The following is a 16,566-nucleotide window of genomic DNA, read 5'->3' as shown; positions in this document are numbered from 1 at the left end:
AATAATTTTTCAAAACAGAATCTTTAGTAATGGTTTGGCAATTAAGATTCTAATTGATAAAGAAACTTTATAGTTTTTGAAAAATATTACATACCAGATGGACTTGACTAGTCACCAGTCTCATCATCCAACCAGTCCCTTGAAAAAAAGTCACTGCTCAACTTTTATGATATCTGTATAAAACATCCTATAACCATTAAGTAGAGTAGGTAACAATAGCTTCATATAGGTTTAACTTTCTAGCTCATGAGTTAGTTTTTGTGATTTCCAAGGACTGCATTACAGAATTTGTAACTGCTTTTGATTTCAAAACAATACATTTACTTGTCTACCTTATGACTGGGATGTGAAAAAAATCTCTCCTGTATATTGATCGCATAATTCCAGTTTTTTACAGTGCTATATGTGAATTTCTGTGATTGATTACTAAATAGAGCCTTCTTTATTTTTTCTGTATTTTCTTCAAGACCCACTCCACATAATACAATCTAAAAATTTTAGCTTAGAATTTAAATTTGTAGTACAATCAGCAAAATTTATCAAATCTAAAATCTCTAGTCACCACATATATCAATATGTTTTTACCGTCATATGGATACTATGTTCTCTAAAATATCTTTTTACATCTGCCAGGTATAACTTAAATGTAAAGGACTCATCGAATCTCAATGTAAAATGCCCTTATTTATTGGAATTGTTTTTGCATCATTAATAAAGAAGCACTTTCTGATAAACATTTAATTTTACTAATCGATTTCTTAGTTGTCCCTGTGCTAGATGTGCTAGACTTTTTCCTTGGTTTACATTATAAGGAACTTAATCAAAAGCAGCTTTAAAGTTAATGGCTATAGTCGTTTATTTTTACAAGTAACCTGAATATGAATAATAACTGAATGCACTACAAAAATATTATGAGCCCAATTATGTCCTCTTTCCTTAATTCCACCTGATTTTCTCACTGTAAAATCAATAAAGATTTAAATATTGGTAAGAGTTTTAGTAATACAATTAATCAAAGCAATACCCCTAGTTATATTGATTGTGTAGATCACCTTTAACCCTTTGAGGACCAGACCTTTCCTGAAAATGTTTAAAAAAAATTGTATGGTAATTTTATTTTTGGTAAAAAAACTGTACCGTGTCTTATAGTGACTATTTGTAAGCTTGTGCTAAAAAATTTATAACATTTTTTATTATAAATATTTTTTAGCTGTTTTTTTTAAATTGTTTTTTATGGTCATATCTTATTCAAACATTTTTCTAAAGATTAAAAAACCCAAAAAAGAAATTAAACAAAAAAATGAGTTTGAAGTCACTCAACACAAAATCAAAAAAACAATTTTACCGTGGGAATCATAATTTTTAGAATTTTTGCCCTTTTTTGTATTAAACATGAAAATTTCATTATATTTTACAAGAAATTGGTAAATTTTAGTCAAATTTTACAAATTTGACTAAATCATTTTAGAAGATGATTTTTAGAATTGTCAGTACACAAATCACTATCAAGTTGAACAACTTTCTGATCGCTTTCACTTGGTGTTCAAAATACACTGCACATTTTGCGTATTATAGCAACTTGCTAATAAGTATTACCAGAAAAAAACACTAAGATGAAATAATTATAATATTACGATCTGAACATCACAAACAACTAAAAACAATAATAAATGTGCAATGTTTTTGGCTCATCTTCGTCCTATGCAACACAACAATAAATACAGTACTGTAAAATACTAAATAAACAAAATAAAGCATTCCTTTTCACTCAGAACGAACTGCGATTTCACTGTCAACTCAAAACAATAACAAATGAATAACATTTACATATTACATGACAAACATGATTAAATGTTCTCTAAAAATAAAAACATAAGCAGTCGTTATGTTCAAAATAATTATTTTTTTAAACCATCTGAATATTAACTGTGATGTCACATGCGACTTTAAAAATAAACTTTAAATAAAAATGTAACCTCTATCAAGTGGAGAGCCATGTCTGCCATGACAACCAAAACATATAATCAGTACAAACATCATTTTGACACTTGATAAAATTTCACCAAATTGTCTTTCTCACATAAAATGAGGTTGACGAAAAGTTGCTAGTTGTTGTGTTTAGAATAAAACTGAGCCTGATGAAAAGTCATCAAGTGGTCTTCAAAGGGTTAAGTGATAGGGAAACATTTTTATAGTCAACCATGTTAATGCTGTTTTTCTGCTCTGACTGCGTCATTAAGTAAATTTAACAAATTCTGTACCCATGCGTCAGGTAAATTTTTAAAAACACAACTCAATCTGTCCCCTGATGTGTTTTAAGCTTGGCCACTGAAAAATTCATATCTAACTTGTAATTAACATGTCCTGAATTACAATAATACTTCTAAGATTAACTCTTCATTTGTTTTTAAAAATACTTCAATAAAAATTCTTACTTTTAAGCCTGTTTATATTTTGTGGTGTTCTCTTTCAAATTTTAACTGAAAATATTTGATATTCTGAACTGTCATATACATTTTAAAATTTATTCCTTTTTAATTAAAATAATTTTCCCTTTTTATTTTCTCATATATTTTTTTAACTCTAAAAAAATATTTAGCTCACTACGTCTAGGTCCTGTGGTAAACACTTCTTATTCCTAAGTGGTAAATCCTAGCTTAAGCTCCTTATTTAATCTCCCTGCATTTGAGGTCAAATCGTGGATTAATATATGAGAGGTTATCTCTAAAGTAAAGATGGTTTCATTGTAAAAATAATTTATTCTGAAAACGTTTGTGAATAATTTTTATTTCTTTTAAACTTCATACCTTATACTATTTCTCTATATAATTGCCACATGAATTAAGATATTTATCGTAGCGATACACTAGCTTCAATATACCCTCATGGTATTCTTCTGTCGCCAGTCCAGTGTGGATTAACAGCACTTTTAAGTTTATCATCACCCGTGAATTGCTTATAACTCAAAAATTCTTTCAATTTCCCAAACAAATGCTAGTCAGAAGTAGCTAAGTCCAGACTAAATGTTGGGTGATGTTCTTAATAAATCATGTGTTGGGACCCGCAGCATGTGAACATGCATTATCATGCTGCAGTGACCGACAGTGTCACGATGATGCTGATTTTGAATGGTGCACCATAACTTACATAGAGTTTCGCAGTAGGCTTCTGCATTTATAGTCATTCCACGTGGCATGAAATCAATCAGCAGTATGCCAAACTGACCAAAAGACTGTGGCCATCAGTTTGCATCCAAATGGCTGTGGCTTAACCTTTGTTGGTCTGATTGGTGATTGAGGATGACACCATTTATTTAACCACTTTTTTATCTCTGGCATGTAATACGAAATCCGTGCTTCATCGCTGGTAACAATTGAATTAAGGAACTCATCACCTTTTTCTGTGTAGCGCATAAAAAATTCCAAAGCAGATCCATTTGGATTTTTTGTGATTGTTCTGTTAAGATGTGCGGCACCCAACATGAACAACCTTTCTGAAGCCTAGATGGTCATGAACAATGCAACCAATAACAGCTCTTGAAACATCATGGAAAAGAAGGGCCAGGTTGGAAATTTTTGAGGGACGATCTTTTCTTATTTCATCATCGACGTATTTCAACAAGTCCTCAGTGATTATTGAGGGTCTCCCTGAACGTTCTATATCATGCACAATAATTCTGTTATTTGTAAACCTTTCACCCCATTTTCTGACATTTTTTCATTCATTACATTATCATCATACACAACAACGTACTGCCTATGAATTTCAGCCGGCTTAACGTTTTGATGGTTTAAAAAACATATGACTCCATGTATTTCACAGTCGGCGGCAACATCAATTTTCCTATTCATTTTATAATGTAATAACGCACAAGTAATCAATAATACTACAGCGCAACAACTTACAGACAACAATGTAGTGTGTACATTACTAGCATGGCCATGAACAACACAGGTTCACCAACCTTAAGGAGAGCAATTTCCCAGGAGTCTTTACTTTAGAGATATCCCTCGTAAATTACACTTATTACAGTGAATTCGAACTAACTCCACTTTCCTGTGTAGTCATTATGAGATTTATATAATTATCAACAAAAAACTATGTAATCTCTCTGACAAACTAATTATGGTGTAATCTCTCTACTAAACTAATTATGATGTAATCTTTCTACTAATGATGTAATTACACTGATAAACATAATTTTTGTTTCCTAACATGTGATACATAATTTTAATCTGTTTTTTGATGCTGAAATTGAATATGAACTCAGAATATTTTCTCTATCACCCACCATTTTTGAAAACTTTTTAAATTTTAATTAAAAGATTTTTGTTTCATTTTTCAAGGTATAGTTAGCGTTTTAAGCTCCTATATTGTATTTTGTTAACCCATTTCTTATTTTTTAACTTTGTTAACTTAATTTGTAAGCTATAAATAAACAATACTGGACCAACAATTAAATCATATCATAGTCACATATTATGACATCATATCTAATACTGAAGAGTGAGCCTTCATGGACAAGATTAATCATGTCTGTGCAGGTCAAAACATGTAGCTGAAAACACAGCTGTGTTGTTTGTATTAAGCACTGGATTTAGGAATGAATTAATTTTGTTCAGTCTTATTGCTGTCTTAAGTTTGTTAACAGTGCAGTTTCATAATGCCTTGAAATTGTGTAAATGATGTGGGTGCCTTTTGTTATGTATGTGGTGAGTTTACTGTAAAATCAAATAGAAAAAAACATTACAACTTTAATTAAAAAAGCATATCATTTGTACTTTAAGTGTAAAATTGGTGATCAGGATAAGACGTGGGCTTCTCATATAGTATGCAAAAAAATTCTGTATATTTAAGAGGATGGCTGAAAGTTATACGGAAGGCTTTGCCATTTAGTGGTTTGGCGTGAACCAAAGGATCATGTAACCGATTGTTACTGTTGTTTAACAAGTGTGTATGGAATTTCTAAAAACTCTAAATGTACTTACAATATCCTTCATTGCAATCTGCAATCAGGCCTGTATCTCACAGTAAAATTATTCCAGTTCCCGAGACACATGTGATTGTATGTTTCGAAAGCAACGATGAAGAATCGGGCAGTACTGAAGAAGACAACAATGAATTTTGATTTTGAATTATCTTCCAATAAGCCACATTGGAAGATGTGGCTTATTGTGACTATATCATAGCTTATCATGATACTTATCTATATCATACTTATCATAGCTTATTGTGGCTATATTGTGACTATAAGATGTGGCTATATCTCAAGGTGAATTAATTGACTTGGTTAAGGATTTAATTTTATCAAAAAAATCAAGCTGATCTTAATAGATCAGCTTGATTTTTTTCTTGTCTCAACCTTGCAGTCTTGATCCTAATGGATCAAGACTGCAAGGTTGGAATTTACTTTAAAAAAATACAAAAATTTTGGGTTTCGAAGCCGACAAAAGAACTTTCTTCATACTTTATTGATGAAAATAATTTGGTTTGTTGCACAAATATTGATGAGCATATGTTGCACTTAGGACAAGTTCATAAACCTGAGGACTGGCTTTTTTTTTCATAGATTCATCCAAGTATTGTTTAAAAGTGGTTCTACTACACAAGGGTAACAAATATCCTTCGTTACCAATCGCTTATGGAATTAATTTGAAAGAGACGTACGATTTGATGAAAGATGTTCTTGAAAAAATAAATTATAAAAAACATAGCTGGAACATTTGTGGTGATTTGAAAGTTATAGTTATCTTGTTGGGAATGCAGTTAGGCTACACTAAGTACATATGTTTTTGCGAATGGGACAGCTGAGCTAGGGATAAACATTATGTTACCAAAAAGTGAAAGAAATGAGGCAATGTAACTCCAGATGGGAAAAATTTATTCATGAGCCCTTAGTTGAACCTAGAAAAATATTTTTACCCCCTCCATATCAAGCTAGGACTATGAAAAATTTTGTAAAAGCAATGAAGAAGGATAGTTCTGTATTTTTTTACATCAGGCAGAAATTTCTGAATGTAAGTGAAGGAAAAATTAAAGAAGGAATATTTGTTGGTCCTCAAATGAGAGAGTTGGTCAAAGATGATTTATTTAACTCAACGTTAAATAATGTAGGAAGTGCAGCTTGGGCTTCATTTAAAGACATTTTTTCAGATGAGACTCATTTCTTGGTCCAAGGGGAGAGAGTAGCTTTATTCATAAGTCAGCAGATGAGAAGACTACTATGCCAGCACACCTGCAACAACCTCCCTAACACCCAGCCGAAAAGATGTTTTGGGGATGTTTTACTCATGAAAAGCCAGGAGCACTTATGCCTGTGGATGGAATGATGAAATCTGACCAATATATTAACATATGTCAAAGAAAAATAGTCGCACTTGTGCAGAAGAACCCAGAAATCATTTTCCAATAGGATGTTGCTCCATGTCACATGTCAAAGAAAGCAAAAGAGTTCTTCAAAAACCAAAAAAATTGATTGCTCTCATGGCCAGGGAACTCCCCCAACCTGAATCCCATTAAAAAACATTTATGAGTCACACTAAAAAGAAGATTTAGGAAAATGAATTGTAGCACAAAAACTGATCTTATTAGTACAGTGATACAAGTTTGGTTTCAAGATGTACAAATCAAAAATCATTGTTCTACTGCAGTGGAATCAATGCCAAAGAGGATTAATGACGCATTAAAAAACAAAGGAGGAGACATTAACTATTAAATTTGAGTAAGTTTCAGTATTACACATTTTTTCTTTTAAAAATAAAATTTTTTGTTAAAAAATACTGTGTTTGGATTAATTTGTTCGCTACTGTATTATAGTATCTTTTATGGCAAGCATCTATATAGAATTATAGTTGTGTAATTATTATTTGTATATGTGTAATCAATTACATTCTTTTTATCTGTCATTTCTTATTACATTATTTTTTAAATTAAATTTTGCGTGTTTGTTAATATGTGTTCTAATCCTGTATCTTGTAATGGTTTAAAGAAAAATTAAACTTTCCAAGATACCCATTTCAAAGGTATTATATTTTATTTAATGAGGTGTTTTTGGTAATTTATTTGCAATTAGTGCAATTTTGTTTATTCTTAATTGGGCTTATTTCAGGCATTAAGTTATAGGAAAAGGTTTATAGTATAGTTTATAATAAGAGTGGCTGGGAAGTCACCATACCCCTAAAGTTAACGAAACATATGAGTTAGAATATGTGCTTAGAACATACAGTATTTTTGTTGGTGTCTGTTGGGGTCACCAGAAAATTAAAAAATAACATTCTACGAGTCGGAGCGTGGAATGTTAGAAGCTTGAAAAAGGTTGGTAGGCTAGAAAATTTAAAAAGGGAAATGGGTAGGACAAATGTGGATATAGTAGGAATTAGTGAGGTTCGGTGGGAAGAGGAAGGCGACTTTTGGTCAGGTGATTTTAGAGTAATTAACTCAGCGTCAAATAATGGGCAGGCAGGAGTAGGTTTCGTGATGAACAAGAAGATAGGGAGGAGAGTGGAGTATTTCAAAATGCATAGCGATAGAATCATTGTAATAAGGATAAAATCAAAACCTAAACCGACAACGATTGTTAACGTCTATATGCCTACAAGCGCCCATGATGATGATGAGGTAGAGTGTGTATACGAAGAGATTGATGAAGCAATTAAACACGTAAAAGGAGATGAAAATTTAATAATAGTTGGAGATTGGAATGCAAGCATTGGAAAAGGCAAGGAAGGAAATATAGTGGGTGAATACGGGCTGGGCAAAAGGAATGAAAGAGGGGACCGACTTATAGAATTTTGCACGAAGTATAATTTAGTAATTGCCAACACCCAATTTAAAAATCATAATAGAAGAATATATACTTGGAAAAAGCCAGGCGATACTGGAAGGTATCAGATAGATTATATCATGGTTAAGCAAAGATTTAGAAATCAACTCGTTGACTGCAAAACTTACCCTGGAGCAGACATTGATAGCGACCATAATTTGGTGATAATGAAATGTAGTTTGGGGTTTAAAAACCTGAAGAAAAGGTGTCAGATGAATCGGTGGAATTTAGAGAAGCTTGAGGAAGAGGAGGTAAAGAAGATTTTTGAGGAGGACATCGCAAGAGGTCTGAGTAAAAAAGATAAGGTAGAAATTGTAGAAGAAGAATGGGAGAATGTTAAAAAGGAAATTCTTAAATCAGCAGAAGCAAACTTAGGCGGAATAAAGAGAACTGGTAGAAAACCTTGGGTTTCAGACGATATATTGCAGCTGATGGATGAACGTAGAAAATATAAGAATGCTAGTGATGAAGAAAGTAAAAGGAACTATCAGCAATTAAGAAATGCTATAAACAGGAAGTGCAAACTGGTGAAAGAAGAGTGGATTAAAGAAAAAGTGTTCAGAAGTGGAAAGAGAAATGAACATTGGTAAAATAGACGGAGCATACAGGAAAGTTAAGGAAAATTTTGGGGTACATAAATTAAAATCTAATAATGTGTTAAACAAAGATGGTACACCAATATATAATACGAAAGGTAAAGTCGATAGATGGGTGGAATATATTGAAGAGTTATACGGAGGAAATGAATTAGAAAATGGTGTTATAGATGAAGAAGAGGAAGTTGAGGAGGATGAAATGGGAGAAACAATACTGAGATCTGAATTTAAGAGAGCATTAAAAGATTTAAATGGCAGAAAGGCTCCTGGAATAGACGGAATACCTGTAGAATTACTGCGCAGTGCAGGTGAGGAAGCGATTGATAGATTATACAAACTGGTGTGTAATATTTATGAAAATGGGGAATTTCCATCAGACTTCAAAAAAAGTGTTATAGTTATGATACCAAAGAAAGCAGGGGCAGAAAAATGTGAAGAATACAGAACAATTAGTTTAACTAGTCATGCATCAAAAATCTTAACTAGAATTTTATACAGAAGAATTGAGAGGAGAGTGGAAGAAGTGTTAGGAGAAGACCAATTTGGTTTCAGGAAAAGTATAGGGACAAGGGAAGCAATTTCAGGCCTCAGATTAATAGTCGAAGGAAGATTAAAGAAAAACAAACCAACATACTTGGCGTTTATAGACCTAGAAAAGGCTTTCGATAACGTAGACTGGAATAAAATGTTCAGCATTTTAAAAAAATTAGGGTTCAAATACAGAGATAGAAGAACAATTGCTAACATGTACAGGAACCAAACAGCAACAATAACAATTGAAGAACATAAGAAAGAAGCCCTAATAAGAAAGGGAGTCCGACAAGGATGTTCCCTATCTCCGTTACTTTTTAATCTTTACATGGAACTAGCAGTTAATGATGTTAAAGAACAATTTAGATTCGGAGTAACAGTACAAGGTGAAAAGATAAAGATACTACGATTTGCTGATGATATAGTAATTCTAGCCGAGAGTAAAAAGGATTTAGAAGAAACAATGAACGGCATAGATGAAGTCCTACGCAAGAACTATCGCATGAAAATAAAGAAGAACAAAACAAAAGTAATGAAATGTAGTAGAAATAACAAAGATGGACCGCTGAATGTGAAAATAGGAGGAGAAAAGATTATGGAGGTATGTAAAACAAATTGTTGGGGATGTAGGATGTAGAGGGTATACTGAAATGAAACGACTAGCACTAGATAGGGAATCTTGGAGAGCTGCATCAAACCAGTCAAATGACTGAAGACCAAAAAAAAAAAAAAAAAAAAAAAAGTTATAAATGATAGCCTGTTATTAATTTTTTATGTTCAGTCTAGAGTTTTATTACATTGTGAAACAAAGCAGTTCTTCCAAGGAAATCATTGTTTATATTTATGTATGAGTTAAACTGTAATGCGTATTAATGATTTGTTATATTAGTGTTTTTAGAAACTAGTTACTTGAACTTCAGTAAAAGTTGATGTTTGGCATCAGTATGTTTGAATAGCATATAATGCACATGAACATGTTCTATTTATGTATGCTTGGATAAATATATACTGTGTTTTTCAAAATTAATATCGGGGTTTTAAAGTTACCTAATATTTATTAAGTTTACTTACATTGTTAAAGTATGTATGAAATGAAAGAGCAACTCAAACTGTATTTCCTATAAGTGTTTATGTGAGCACCATTTGTTACACAGCATACATTCAGCTTATAGGAAAGTTCATCCGATATTTTAATCAACAAGTCTTGAGTAATTGATGTGCTAGCTGCTACAACGTGTGTCTCAAGTTGAGTATTTCAGCTGGTAATGGTGGCACATACACTTGATCCTTTATAACCCCCAAAGGAAAAAATTGCATGAGGTCAGATCGGGCAAACGTGGAGGCCATGGCAAACAAGTCTCTCATCTGGTCTCCAGTGATGAATCCAGCGGTCTGGGTGAATTTCATTCAACCAATCATGTAGAGCGTTATGCTAATGAGGAGGTACACCATCTTGTTGTCAAATAATGTTCTGTGGTTCTTATTGCAGTTGAAAGAGTTGTAGTTGTAGTATATCAAGATAGTTCTTTCTAAACAGACTTGCTTGTGTGACAAAGAATGGCCTGTAAACTTGCTGTCAGGATAGGGCACATAAAACATTCAGTTTTGGAAGTCTTGTTCTTACTGCAATATTTTGTGAGGATCCCCAGATATGCACGTTATGAGTGTTTACTTTTCCATTAACATGAAATGTTGATTATCACTGAATATGATACAATGAAGAAAGTCTTCATCTTCACAGTGCATCATTTCATTTGCGAAGCTGGTATGCAAACCATAATCTGTAGGCTTTAGAGCTTGTGACAGCTGTAAACAATATGGATGCAGATGTAAGTGTTTCCTTAATACCCTCCACACAGTCATCATTGGAATTGCTAGTTCGTCGCCAGCATTCCTAACGGATTTCCTAGGATTACGCACAGAAGACTCTCTTACATGTTCAACTTTGTCTTTGGATACACTTGGTCATCTTGTACTCTTCCCTTTACAAATATAGCCAGTGGTTTCAGATTATTTATACCATCTACGAATGTTATTGTCACCTGGGGGAGCACAACAGAACTTCAAACAGAACACACATTAAGTGGTAATTACAGATTCACACTTTTCAAACTGTAAAATGCTGAACACTTTCTGTTGGAGGGTTGTCATCTTTGCTACTAGCACTTTAAAGCAGAAGGTAAGTAAACAATTCATGAGCTTGCACGCAGCTAAAACTGTTTTTCTTTCATTTCATGTATAATTAATCAACGTACATGAAACTTAAGAAATATTTCACAGCTTTAAAACCCTGATATTCATTTTGAAGCACATGTTACTGTGTGCCGATGTTTATGCTTATATCTGTGTATACGAGCATCAACCATTTACTACAGCATAATTTCAGTATATCTTATAAAAAAGTAAGTTAACTGTAATCAGTAACTAGTTTATAGTTATTGATGCAAATAGATTCCTTCTAGTTTCCTTTTTTGCATTTAATAATTAATGGAAGGTATAATAATTTAATGAGATTGTTTGCTTTCAGTTTGTTTGATAGGAGCAGATGTTGGTAATATCAATAATCGTATTAGTAGATTTGCCAATTACTTAAGAAACCTGTTGCCGTCAAATGATATGGGTGTAATGGAATTGGCTGCTAAGACTGTTGGAAAGTTAGCATTGGTATCAGGAACATATTCAGCAGAGTATGTGGAGTTTGAAGTGAAACGTGCATTTGAGTGGCTAGGAGGTGATCGGCATGAAGGAAAAAGACATGCTGCTGTCAGTAATTAATGTATATTTGTTACTTTTTCCTGATATTTTCTTTTTCCTTAATTATTTAACGTTTAGTAATCTCACCAAAAATACATGTGCTAAAGTTATGATTGAATTATTTGGGCATAAAAAGTATCAACCAGGTTTTTTAGCCCATATAGGTTTGAATCAAAACGAATGTTAGACAAGATCTTTGATTGATAAAAGTTATGAAATTAAAAGTTAACAAAATTTTTTTTTACTTTTAAGTAAGCGAACCTACTGAATCCATGGTTAACATGTCAAGAAATAATTTTTTTTTTTGTTTGTTTAGCCAGAAAGTTTGGTTAGAAGTTGGTCAATTACCTTGAAAGAAAACCATTTTAGGTAAACATAAACTAAGAAGACCTTTTACTTACGACATTTACAGCTGAATGAGAAAATACTTATTCCCTTTCATTATACTTCAAGGTTCATGTCTACATTAAGAGATCAAATTTTATGTGGATGATTAACTCACAACCTGTTTGAAATTTTCAAGTTATAATGAGTAATTTCCTGGTTATTGAAAAAGTTTCAAATTATGAAAGTGGGTCTGAAATTGTGCAGCTAAACTTAATTATTTGCCAATGTTTATGTTTATATTTATTAATTTCATGCAACACTAGTATATAATTGTTTTTTGGTTATAAAAAAAGTGCTTTAAAAAATGAATGGCTTAGAAAATGATCTTGCATGTCAAAAGTATTAATTTGATTAAAAGTACTGGAAGGATGTAAATTTTGTTTGAGAGATTGGATGATTAGATTTTGTAATCTACATTTAATCTGGTAAACTTATGTGGTGAAATGTGAATTGAACAAAAGTATACTGTTTTTCTGGTGGTGTGTGGAAGTAAAATTGTTAATGTTGTATGTATTTTTGATATATGTAACCTTTCTCTGTTTAGCCTCTGGAACCGCTGTAAGGTATTACTTCAGAGGATGAATGAGGATGATATGTATGAATGTAAATGAAGTTTAGTCTTGTACAATCTCAGGTTGACCATTAAGTGTGGTCAGATGTATGGTTAATTGAAACTCACCACCAAAGAACACCGGTATCCATGATCTAGTATTCAAATCTTGACCATTAAGTATGGTCAGATATATGCTTAATTGAAACTTACCACCAAAGAACACCGGTATCCATGATCTAGTATTCAAATCCGTGTAAAAGTAACTAACTGCCTTTATTTGGATTTGAACCTTAGAACTCTTGACTTCAAAATCAGCTGATTTGCAATGACAAATTAACCACTAGACCAGCCCGGTGGGTAATGTAACCTTCTTAATGCTAAAACATTATCAAAGTTCATTCCTTGTTAATCATTTTGTGAAATAGAAATTTGAAATCTTTTGGCCAGACAAAAGTGTTCATTTATATTTATGAGTGCATTATTTATGTTATGGGAAGAAAAGTATTCATTTCTTTTTGTTTTAATTAAAATAGTCAATGGTGATACAATTAAACTTAGCTGTGTACACTTTATCATTAGTACTTTTATAATATGTATATAACAAGATTGATATTTAATTTTATGATCTTCAATTAGTGAAGCCAAAGTAATTATAAAATTAAATCCTGCACTAAATTTTCAAAGTTTTCATCTAGAAAATCATAGAAGTCAGAAATAAAACAGATAGAACAAAAAGCAGAAGGGAATGTTTATAACCATAGACTTACACGTGTTCATCAAGTCTTACAGTCCATGTGCAAAACAAACTATATGTATATATTGACAAGAGTAATTTAACTACATGATACTGGAAACTATCCAGACTATTTTTAGCTCTTGTCCTGCTTAACATTTATCACTAAATGTTCAGAATATCGTGCTGTTGTTGTGTGACATGCCATTTCAGAACAGGAAATTATTAGGCTTTATTTTCTTGACCGTGATGATGGTGTCTTATATGCCATACGATGATGGTGACAGTATATGCCAACATTTGTAACCATATGTTGGAAACCTTCTTCCTACCTGAGTTGAGATGTCATAACTGGAATACAGTGAGAGTATGGTTTCAGCAGGACAGTGTGACAACCCATAACCCACCGGGTTGGTCTAGTGGTGAATGCGTCTTTCCAAATTAGCTGATTTGGTAGTTGATAGTTGCATTGTTCAAGTCCTGATAAAGTCAGTTATTTTTACATGGATTTGAATACTAGGTTGTGGATACCTGTGTTCTTTGGTGGTTGGGTTTCAATTAACCACACATTTCAGATATGGTTGAACTGAGACTGTACAAGACTAAACTTCATTTACACTCATACATATCCTCCTCTTTCATCCTCTGAAGCATTATCTGAATGGTAATTACTGGAGGTTAAACAGGAAAAATAAAAGAGAAGAGTGTGACAACCCATATGGCACACCTTAGTGAACACTCTATGGTACTACATTCCCTGGGCAGGTTTTTCTCAGTTTGATGTCATTCACCAGAACCTTACTGCAGCAACTTGTTTTTATAGGGACTTTTGAAAGTTTTTATTCACATCTTTCCTGACATTAACAGCCTTAAAAATTAAACTCATTAAGAGATTGTAAATTTTAAACAGGACAACTTTATGTCACGTCATAGTAAGTGCACCTGGGAGATCGTAGCAGTGCTTTGGCTGTCAGGGAGGATATTTTTCAAGATTGGTATTTCAGATGTGAAGCCTGTTTTTTAAAAAGATTTTTCCAAGACACTGATTTAGACTTTATCAGTTTGTTCAGTTGTGTTTATTGTTATTGTTGTTATCCCACTTTCAAAATAAGTAACATTAAATGCTGCATTCTATAAATGGACAGATTTAGTTTAAACATGACATTTTAACTTTACTGCTGCTGCCATCTTTAATATGAAGATATAATTGTTATTGAACAATAACATTCAGTTTTATTTATTTGAATTAAGAAAAGCACTATTCTCTTTATATTTTTTATTTTGAAATTGTGCTTCAAACGATGTTTGATCTATTGTAAACTAATAATAAGTTAAACTAAGTATAATATAAGCTATTAAAATAAATATATTTTTATTTTTTTTTTATTTTAGATAGTATAATTAAGCAGTGTGTTGGTAATTGTGTCTTGGTTATTTTGTGCTTTGTATATATTTACTGGGTTTCATAAATGTGAAACAAGAAGTTGAAAAAAAAATTTCAGTAACTTCTCAACTAGATATTAAATTTTTTTAATGAAAATATAAGTATCTTTAGTCAAAACTGAGTTATAGTGGTGGATGGTAACTTTTTAATATGTTATTTTTTTTTAATTTTTACTTAGGTACTAGTACTGCGAGAATTGGCTGTGTCTGTACCTACATACTTCTTTCAACAAGTTCAGTTGTTTTTTGATTTGATATTTAATGCTGTTCGAGATCCAAAGCCAGTGATAAGAGAAGGAGCAGTTGAAGCTTTACGTGCCGCTTTAGTAGTGACTGCTCAGCGAGAGACTGCTAAACAGACTCAAAGACCACAGTGGTGAGAGTGGCAGCAAAATACTCTTGGGATTTTGTTGCTGTTTACAGTGATGTAGTAATTCAGTAGTATTAATTGTTTTTTAAATAACTGTTTGATTATTAAGTCACATTTTATTTTGTAATGTCTTGCTTCTTGTAAGTGTGTCCAACACTTCTTTCAACAAAGTGACTCTGTAGTCATATCTTCACAAGATCAGAAGCATTGGTTCATTTGTCAGAGTGGTAAATCATCAGATAGTCTTGATTTATCAGTTCTTTTCTTGCATTATTTGTGATTTTATTGAAAAGTATGTGTTTCAGCATCTTTTCCTATAGATGATAAACTGAATAGGGACAACTATGATGTGTCAAAATGTTATAAATTAATTGGTAATATATTCAGAATTTAATGTTAACACTAAATCCTGTTCTAAGCAGGAGCAAAAGTAGCAATATGGCAGCTTCACCCTTATAGAAAGTATTACCATTAGAAAATAAAAAACTTCCCTATGGCTGGTTATAAGCCCAAGTATTATTCATAATTTATTAGATATAAACTGTTGAGATTCACTAATGCATTTAGATTGCAAGAATTATAATTTATTGGTCTTAACTTAAGAACATTGCTGTGAAAATCTTATTATAAATTTCATTGAGTATATGTTTAATTGTTTATTAATTATTTCTGGAAAAAAAAATTATTGTATTGTAAATGATAAATAATGTGTAATGAATTCTGTTTTGTATTATGCCATCCCTTGATGTAAATAGCACTTGCATACATATCATGCATGTATGCGTGTTGCTAGCAGTTAGGAATTACTGTTTAATGTTGTTTAAGGAAATATTATAAGAGTTGAGATGAATGTGGCAGTGAGATTTGGTAGCTTTATTACTGTTAACCACTCTGGTGTTATTAATGCACGATTTCTATTGTAGTATGTTTTTATGAAAGTAAAGTAAAGAAAATAAAAATAAAGAAAAATCAGTATAACTTTTTACAAAAATGTTGTATAATTTATGATCTTTTTGCACCACATTTTTTAATTTTATTTTAACTTTAACCTTTTGAACTATTACCATCGTTTAATTATTTTGTTTTATTCTTGATGTTACTTTAATTTCTTATTTTGTTTATTCTGGTTATTGTGTAATGGCATCCGTAGGGATTACGGATTTTAGGAGACTGAGCACTTGCATTATAGTACAGGCACTATCCTACTATGTATGCAATATAACAATCCATTTGAATATTTTGATATAATATTACTGTATTTTTTTGGTTATTGTTCTTGTTTTGAGTATAAGTAAAAATAAGACTCCTAATACAAACAAAAAAAAATTGTATTTTCAGTTTTCCATTGTGAAAGTGTTGAATAATAATTAAGTAAAG

The 16,566-nt window shown here is 31.9% G+C and overlaps 1 protein-coding gene across 4 annotated transcripts in view; it reads left to right on the top strand.

Moving 5' to 3' along the window:
- The window catches only part of mTor (serine/threonine-protein kinase Tor), a 216,081-nt gene that overhangs the window by 6,773 nt on the left and 192,742 nt on the right, over window positions 1-16,566 (top strand). For all 4 annotated transcript variants that reach the window (XM_075364225.1, XM_075364232.1, XM_075364239.1 and 1 more), the window contains exons 4-5: window positions 11,477-11,712; window positions 14,999-15,195. In XM_075364225.1, the coding sequence (XP_075220340.1) occupies window positions 11,477-11,712; window positions 14,999-15,195 (433 nt within the window). The remainder of the gene's footprint in view (window positions 1-11,476; window positions 11,713-14,998; window positions 15,196-16,566) is intronic.

Source organism: Lycorma delicatula, chromosome 1 (genome assembly GCF_047948215.1).
Source record: "Lycorma delicatula isolate Av1 chromosome 1, ASM4794821v1, whole genome shotgun sequence".
Taxonomy (NCBI): Eukaryota; Metazoa; Arthropoda; class Insecta; order Hemiptera; family Fulgoridae; genus Lycorma; species Lycorma delicatula.
The sequence above is the reverse complement of the archived record's forward strand: the minus strand, read 5'-3'. Positions and strand labels throughout refer to the sequence as shown.